This window comes from Vigna angularis, chromosome 2 (assembly GCF_016808095.1).
Source record: "Vigna angularis cultivar LongXiaoDou No.4 chromosome 2, ASM1680809v1, whole genome shotgun sequence".
NCBI lineage: Eukaryota > Viridiplantae > Streptophyta > Magnoliopsida > Fabales > Fabaceae > Vigna > Vigna angularis.
The window spans coordinates 28,441,727-28,451,188 of NC_068971.1; the positions used below are offsets into that span (position 1 = coordinate 28,441,727).

Below are 9,462 nucleotides of genomic sequence, written 5' to 3' on the forward strand. Positions count from 1 at the left end.
TGAATTCATTGTGAATAATGTAAAAATGTCTTGCATTTGATTGAGAATCTACTTTGGTTAACTACATGATCGCCCTTAAATTAATTAAGAATGTACTTTAATTAATTTGAAACCCGAACAATGATCAATTGAACAATAATCTGTGAATAACCGATGATGAATCTATCTTGGAAAAGTAGTTAAATTAGCCTATTTCATTATAATTGTTTCTAAGTTTCCTATTTGTTCTTCAAACACTCTTCAAACATTAATTTCACTACCATAGTTTCTCAATTTTATTCTTGAGCATTGCATAACATTCATGAGAGTCAAATATTGAAAAGCAATTTTGTACTCATTGGGAGATGACTCAGGATTACTTTAGCCCTATCTACTTTCTTGAATATTACTTGGCAATACTGAAGTTGCCTTGAAATAATTTGATAACTTCAACTTCTGTTAGAGGTATTCTCACACTTTTAAGTTTGTTTTTTAATTCCATTTGCAAGAAAGTTGTTGATCCTCAATAGTTAGATGATTTGCAAAATGAGACCATTAGATTATTATCTCAATTGGAAATGTATTTCCTACCCTCATTTTTTGCTATCATGGTTCATTTAATAGTCCATCTAGTAAGAGAAATTCAAATATGTGGGCCGGTTTTCTTGAGGTGGATGTACCTAGTTGAGAGATACATGAAGATTTTAAAAGGATATGTTAAGAATCAACTTCGACCGAAAGCTTCGATTATAGAGCTACATTGCAGAAGAAGTCATTGAATTCTGCTCAAGTTATATGCCAAGTTGTGAACCAATAGGGCTTCCAAAGAATAGACATGAAAGTAAATGTGAAGGTAAAAGTGTTCGAGGAATGAAGATTGAAAGTGTTAGTAGAAAAGAAGTTAATCAAACTCATTTGTACATCTTAAACAACACATTGATGAAATAAAGTTTGCACACCCATAAATGAGTGAAAAATAGTCACTTATGAACGTAACAAAACATTCTTAACTTGGTTTAAGAAAAAGGTTTACGCAACTACAAATGTTTTTGAAAGTCTATTGAGGCTAGCTCATGAACCTAACACCGATATGTGATCACATTCGACAACTATTACATAAAGAATTATTATTTCTATTCATAGCAAGAAGATGATAAAAGAAGAGTTCATAATAGTGGAGTTACCCTACAAAATAAGGTTTACACTTTTTCCAATTCCAAGGATAAAAATCCAATTACAACATCCATGACTTATTTCATAATAATACAAGAAATTTGGGAAGTTGACTATGCCAGTTTTAGAGTTCTAGGTTTCAAGTATAAATGGATTGATAGCAATTCTAGTGTGGTGACAAATGACTTTGGATTCACTTTGGTGGATCTTAGCATAATGAGTTATATGGATGAACCATTTATTATGTTTAGTTAAGCAAGACAAATATTCTATGTCACTGATCTAGCGAATCATAAATGGTCAATGGTATTATACGGATGAACCATCCATTACACGCATCCACTACTTTATCTGAAATATATCAAAAGTGGACGTTAAAGACAAAAGAGATATTCACGAAATGTTATCTTCATAAGAAGATATGTCTGAAAGAAAGTACTACCTACTTCAAGCAAAGTATTGAAAAATCATGTCTGCTCTGACAAGTTGACTTTAACCAACAGTTGCTTCACACGAAAGAAAGAGAAGACACAAGATTTAAGGGCAAAAGCTTAGTCTAATGGATATCTTTTCAAATAGCCTTTGAATAAAAGATCACTTAAAGGAAGAATTAAGAGGATAGCTCAAGAGAAAATCTTACAACGAAAATATTCATCCTACGAAAAGCGTTTAAAAAAGAAGCACAAAAAAACTCAAGTAAAAGAAAATATATGAGTAGAGAACAAGTAAAGTCAAGCAATACTCTCGAACTTTATTGTAGTATTTGCTTACTGTTGTAAGAAGAGAGAAAAAGAGAAAACAAAGAAACACCCATAAGTCTCTAGATTGTATTGTATTGTACAAATATCCTCTCAACGAGAGTAATAATCTAAACGACTTGTAAGAAATCGTTGATTGCAATTATGAAGAGAATTTGTAGAAAATCTGAGGAGTTAAAGAAATCTAAGCAGCGTATTAGAGGCTACCAGGATTGTCTAGTACCATGAGTGGTGCAAATACTCAACTAGTCTAGGGTAACATATGGTTATTCGCAGACTAGGGATACTGGGAGTGGTGAAGAATATTGTACAACCAAGAGTGGGTGAAACTTAACTAAGCAACGTATCGGTGGATACCAAGAATGCCTAGGAATACCAGGAGTGGTGAGAATACTCAATTATAATCTTCTTGAAAATTATAGTGGAACCCTCTATGGATAAGTAGACTGGACATAGCTCAATTGAAGTGAACCAGTATAAAAAATTTTGTGCATTTGCCTAAACGCTTCTCTTATAAAACCTACAGTTGCATTTTAGTTTTGCATACAAGGAACTTTCCATATTAAACGATTGTTCTATAACGAAGGAAGTTCTTACAAACACTACATTGTATATTCTTAATAGCACGTAAAAATAAGTTATCATTTTTAATCACTTGGAAAGTCGAGCATTTAACAAGTTCTTGATAAATCTCGTACTCAACAAACGTGCTATATCAGAAGGATTGCAAAAAAGTTTTTCCATTAACACTATTTAACCCTCCCCCTCCCTTCTAGTGTTTTTCAGGTACTTCAAGCAACAAATAAAGTCTACCCAAATCGGTAGCACAAAACAAAGCCTACTCTAGCTGGCAGCACGAAATAATGTCTTTCTCAGCTGACAACACTAAACTACCATACGTCAGCAACACTCATATAGCCCGACCAAACAACATATCAACTTGCATACCTCAAAAGTCAGCCACAACTTAACTAAGAGTTTAGTCACAACCATGACGAGCACCTCTCATACGCTTATAAAAATCCCATGGGGGAGGGGGGTTTATGTTCCTATGCAACCTAATAGATTTGCTAAAGAATACAATCCAACAAGGCCAAATAAACCTCATCATCTTGAAATAGTCTAAAATACTTTTGTTGGAGCAAATATTTACATATTAACGATAATCATGACAAATCTCGTTAGTTTGATTATATCACGATACTATTATTGCTATTTATGGAAATGTACCACATTATTGTTATTATTATTACATATTTGAGGTAAGTCTTTATTTCATTTATATTATTTTATATTACATTACCAATTTTTTAACATGGACCCAAGGACCAAAAGCCCTATAAATACATATGGTATTTTTCAAGGAATACTCACTCTCAAAGTCATACTCATTTTCTCTAACTCGTAAAGATCTAAAGTCTCTTATTGACTTGAGCGTCAGAAAGTCTTTTGCAAGTGGATCTTCCCTGTGTTCCAACTCTCAAGGAGTACACGTCAGATTCTTCGTAAGAATCACACTCAAGTCTTGATAAAAACATTTGGCCCTGTGCTCCCGTTCTCAAATAATGAGTTAAAAGTATAAAACTATTTTTCCTTATTTATTTGACACGCGAAGTTCGTTTTGGAGTGACAGAAAAATACACAAAGAAAGTCACAAATGCACTGCACAGTGCACATGCAGTGATAAAAATAATGTTGAAAAGATGAAAAGCTCGTTTAGAAGAAGCAGAAGCTGCCTTAATTGTTGCCAAATATTGGGTGAGCCTGTTTTCTAGTGATGCAGACGCCCACGTGAGACATGATCTATGACTGTGAACCGTTTGATTATCCACGTGGAACAAGTTAGTTCAACTGTTAATAACCTCCATTAACGGCTACATTAACGAACAATATGTCTCTCATATTCAATATCCTTTCACCACGATTTGTAGTATTTCCTTGAAAGAGACAACGTCGTCCTCATACGGCCACATTAACCTACCTATGTTACCCTAAACATCAAAGTGGGTCCACCCATGTGCTTTTGCCCCTTTTGTAAATCCTTCCACCAAACACGTAAATGATGTTAATTAGTTAAAAAAAATGAATTATTTGTTGCAATATCTCTTTGAAAGACATGTTTGTTTATGTTTTCTTCGTGCTATTTGGTTTTTTAAAGAAAATATACTTAAAAAAAGATAATATTCCATCAATACTACTTATATATGTAATATTGAATCAAACCATTCATATTGTTAAATAAATTAAATCAATATTTATATAAATCTATCTTTTATACAAAAATTAAATATTTTTTAATTCTAAATTTTGATATAAAATTTGAATTGCTTTATGTTTTAAAATATTCTTAAATTTTAGAAATAAATAAATATAATCCTTGTAACTTATGTTATTTTTTTAATATGTCAAATGGTGTTTTACACTTGCGCTGTATATATCATTTGATATATAAGAACTTTAACTTTGGGTTAAGAAAACTATATCATTAATTTTTACAATTTTGATGTATAAAATTAAATTTGAGTTTTACCTCTAAATTCAAAGACTATAAAACATATTTAATCTTATAAATTATTTGTATAATATAATAAATATTATATTAATCATTAACTTTTACCGCAATAATTATATTTAATTTTATTATACTAATTAAATTATTTAGAATATATATTGACTTTTTATCTCATATATAATGTATAATTGACTTGGTCCATATCGTCGAGGACATATTTTACATTTGGAAGGAAAGATGTTTTCCAATGAACTACACATAAGAATGACCAAATATGCAACTTTTGGTCATCAATGAAAGCCCTAACTCACAAAATGGTCATCATCGCCGAGAGGGAGCTTCATGCTAAGGAGAAAGTGAAGAGAAAAATGTATTGTAGGTTTTTATTTTAAAAAACACATTTACATCTTACTTGTTACGGTTGACACTTATATGAGACGTAAATTTATGTCTGATCTAGAAGAACCAAATGTAAACACTTTTTTTATATATGATGCTTACAACTGAGACATAAATACTAACCATTTTGTTAAGACATGATCATTTATAAGACTAAACCGTTTAATGTCCTCATATGTTTTAAAGTTTAACAAATAATATTAAATGAAATGAGCATATAGTAAAATGTCATCTTTGTAAAAAATGATTTGTTGAATGATAAGCGTATTGTGGAAAAGATTTATGAAATCTTTGGGGAAATTATAGTTGAAAGATAACCGTTTTATGAAAAGTTTTATTAAATCTAAATATTTTAAGAAAAACTTTAGTAGATACATTAGTGTACACACTATAAAACACGTTCTTGCTATAAATAAAATCGTATTACTCAATTTATTTGCATAGTCGGGACAAGCATATTAAAAGGTAAAAGAAAATATAATAACTACAGTAGTTTTTCATTTAAATATTAATTTTTGAAATTGTGTCCAACAAAACGTACACGATATATATTAGTCTGAAACTAATGGCAATAATTACAATTGCAATAAACTAGTAGTTTTCGTACAAAATGAACTTATGTAACAATAAAAATAATCATATATTTATAGAACAAACTTCTTCCCATTGTTTCTTCTTATTTCCACTAACCCACTAATTTCGCCTCTATCTAACACAAAAAGAAAGCATAAACTAATAGCGGTTAAATTTTAGTTTTGTATATGCGGGTGGGTAATGTTTTCTAAGGCTATGATTATACCACTTTTTCCCTAGACATTTTCGGAAAAGGAAAATAAAAGTAAAATGTGATAGATCAAAGATGTCTTAGATTCGTATCTCAAAATAAAATTATCTCTAACATACATGTGAGAAATATTAAAGTGTATTATAATGTTAAATTTGTTAACTAATTTAAAAATTATACTACAGGATTTAATGTAAAAAGTTTCTTAAATGTTATCAAATTAAATTTAGGCATCATGATGATTTTTTTATTTTTTATTTTTAAATAAGAGTATCTTGCGGCGTGGATTAAAAAATGCATACAAATAACTACATATGTATCGAATCTCCTATAATGTTAATTTTCTCACTTGTTTAATATTTGTAGGGAATCTCTTAATATATAGAGACTAGTTAAGTAACTGCAATTAGGCAAAATTACTTATATACTACCAGGAATAATTTAAGTAAACCTAGCTTCCTCGATCATTTGGTGGTTCCTTCATGCTTTTACAACAATTTTTCAGCGAAACAAGAAAATAAAGAGTGTGTATGCTTGAAAAGTTAATTTGTTTCATCAAAATGATATCATAACTTAATTTTTCTTTGAATAATCTTAGAGACATATTTCTATTTAGACCCATTTAGAATGTGTTGTTTACATTTTCAAACATTTGGAAAAACGAAAGAAGTTCTTTAGAAAAATTAGCTCAGACCATGTTCCCAATTTGCAATATATAACAAAAAAGTCTAGTACAAAGTATTGGCCTAATATTCAAGAATAAATTATTAAGAAAAAAGTATCGGACAATCGTTAAGCACGAGTCCAACTATAAATTTTGGACAAATGACATTAGAAACAAAACAATTCATATATATATAATATAAAATTATCTTTAATTTCGAATCATTAATAAAGAAAACTAAGAAAAATATAAGTCTTGCATGTTTAAGGTCATTAATAAAGATAACTTTGAAAATGAAATATCACTCATTGACGTATATATATTAGGAAAATTATCATTTTCAATCACATTGAATGTGAACTCATATATAATATCCGTTTTATGACATTGCAAATCTTCAATAAGATATTGTCTAGACAGAGAAGGATGATGAATACCTGATAGAGAAGTCTCGCACCTGAAATTCAAACGTGACATTTGTCTTGTTCTTTGAAGAAAGTAAGGCACAAACCTCTCTCTGATGGATTAATAATATTCTTTTATATTGCCCAGTGGAATAATTTTACTTGGTAGCAATTAAGAACCTGGTTAGTTCTCTATAAATACCACACCATATTTCACACTTCGCTACCAACTACCAAAGAAACTACAAAATATATAGCAGTAGCTTGCGAATTGTGATAAAATGGCTCTGACACTTGAACGTGCTTTATTTTATCTACAAACCCTAGTAGTTATACTCTCAATATTCCTAGTCAACCCTTCCTTTTGTTTCAACCCCAAAAAGCTCTTTAACACTTCTTATTATGCTCCATCTGCTTCAGATTGGTCACCTTCACTGGCCACATGGTATGGACCTGCTAATGGAGATGGAAGTGAAGGTAAAAGGAATGCATAGTTATTAGGATATATTATAAGATGTGTTGTATCAAATATTGCTGCAATTATGATTTAAATAGTTTATTTTAGTGATTATTATATATTTTGTCCTTAAATATACATGCAGGTGGAGCTTGTGGTTATGGCAACGCTGTTGGGCAACCTCCATTCTCTTCGTTAATATCTGCAGGAAGCCCTCTCATTTATGACTCCGGCAAAGGGTGTGGTTCTTGTTACGAGGTGAGAACGTTTAATCAGCATGTAAATTTAAACGTCTGTCACAAAACGTATAACAATTCTAACGCTATTTTCATTACTATTCCGGACCAATGAAATGATGTGTATAATGAGGCAACTTACAGTTATCAGTTTAAGTCAACTACACCAACTACATTACAAAATGAAAAAAAATATTATCAAATTATTAATCCCAATATTACTGAATTCAAATATATTAAAAATGATTTTGTATTAATCCAAGTATTATCAAATTTATAATCCAAATATATTATCAAATTTATTAATCCCAATATTACTGAATTCAGTTACGTCCATTTATACATATAATATATTGTGTTATGTTGAAGTCAAGGTTAAATACATTTTTTTCTTCCAATTCGTTAACGTGTTTTTAAAAATAAAAAAAATGGAGAAGTTAAAATTCTAAAACAAATTATATATTAAATGCATATATGAACTCTAACAATGTTGTTTTAATATAATTAATGTTGAAAAATATATTAGAGCTTAATTTCCATTTTTGAAAAAGCAATAGTAAAGGAGATTCATATTGACAAGATCAATGCCTCCATGAAAGAAAATTATGTTTAGTACTTAGGTTTATTGTTCTATTTCTAGGTGAAATGCACAGGGAATTCTGCATGCTCGGGCAACCCGGTGAAAGTAGTGATCACTGATGAGTGTGCTGGGTGTGGCTCAGATGCTCAATATCATTTTGATTTGAGTGGCAGTGCTTTTGGAGCAATGGCGGTTTCAGGTCAAGATCAGAATCTACGCAATGCAGGAAAAATAAACATTCAACATAGAAGGTAGTATCCAAATTCTTAATATCCTTATACTTTTTCTGTAAATATTTCAACATTCTTGACTTTCAGTTATATTCTTTTGACATATATATGTGGTTTGTGTTTTTGTCATTACCATATTTTCTTTTCAACCTTTAGGTTACAATATTGCAACTAACACATTATTTGCAGAATCGAATGCAACTATCCTGGTAAATCAATAGCTTTTCGCGTGGACTCTGGGTCAAACCAAGAGTATTTTGCTACCTTGGTTGAATATGAGGATGGGGATGGTGACCTTGCCAAGGTTGAACTCAAAGAAGCACATGATGATTCAAATTCATGGGATTCAATGCAACAATCGTGGGGTGCGGTTTGGAAACTTGACAAAGGCTCACCATTGAAGGCACCATTCTCTATTAGGCTCACCACTCTTGAGTCTGGCAAGACCATTGTGGCCAATAATGTGATTCCTGCTCAGTGGACTCCTGGTCAGACTTATAGATCAATTGTGAATTTTGAAACTTAAAAAGTTTTATCAAGATATAATCTAATCAAATGCCATCCTATTATTAGTGGACTTTTGATTGTGTTCTGTAATATCCCTTATCAATGAAATTGTGCTAGTTATTAGCCATTTTAATTATTGTTATGGGTTCATGTCTTATTTTATCTATATGCTGAAATGAATCCTGTATTAAATTCACTGGTGAATAAACAGACACATTAATTAAATAAATTAAAAAAAAAAGACTTTATGTTTGAAAACAACGTTGTATGACACGTGATAGCAATTTGTGTCCGTGAACTAAGTGGCTTAAAACTCAAATTATAACAATATCACTTTGGATATAAAATAAATTATGTCAAGAGGGGAATACTTTATTATATAAGCTAACAATACCAAATCATGTCATTCGTTTCTGAGAAAACTTATCTCATAATTAAAAAAGGACTTGTTTTTTTTATGTAATTAAAGTATTTGTTTTTCGTTTTCTTATTTTCGACTGAAATATTTCCGCAGAATTGCTTACGTGAGAAATTGATTAGAAAAGTCAAACCACCATTTCCTTTATGATGTTCAAGGGACGTTGACACAAGAACAAGTAATAGGAGGAAAGATTAAATTTTATCAAGTCTTTGTAATGTTTGATTATAAATTATTTTAGAAGACCTTACATCCAATATGTGACTTGACTTGGGCTATTTTTTTTTTCTGAAGAAGCTAGAATAGACTCTTTTAGTTTATTTGAAAGAAAAAAAAAAGACAAATACACTAACTCGTATCG

General features: G+C 30.5%; 1 protein-coding gene across 1 annotated transcript; it reads left to right on the forward strand.

Annotated features, from left to right (window-relative positions):
- Positions 1–6,918: 6,918 nt before the first annotated feature.
- On the forward strand, positions 6,919–8,819 carry LOC108328756 (putative expansin-B2). The gene is made up of 4 exons (XM_017562644.2): positions 6,919–7,150; positions 7,276–7,388; positions 8,007–8,197; positions 8,366–8,819. The coding sequence occupies exons 1-4, from the start codon at positions 6,955–6,957 to the stop codon at positions 8,700–8,702; spliced, it is 837 nt and encodes a 278-aa protein (XP_017418133.1). The 5' UTR covers positions 6,919–6,954; the 3' UTR covers positions 8,703–8,819.
- Positions 8,820–9,462: the final 643 nt, after the last annotated feature.

Bases quoted from the DNA above. Each gene is read 5' to 3' on its own strand.
- LOC108328756 (XM_017562644.2), top strand. From the start codon at position 6,955: ATGGCTCTGACACTTGAACGTGCTTTATTTTATCTACAAACCCTAGTA. The intron at 7,151-7,275 runs GTAAAAGGAATG...ATATACATGCAG, and splicing joins TAATGGAGATGGAAGTGAAG to GTGGAGCTTGTGGTTATGGC. The intron at 8,198-8,365 runs GTAGTATCCAAA...CATTATTTGCAG, and splicing joins ATAAACATTCAACATAGAAG to AATCGAATGCAACTATCCTG.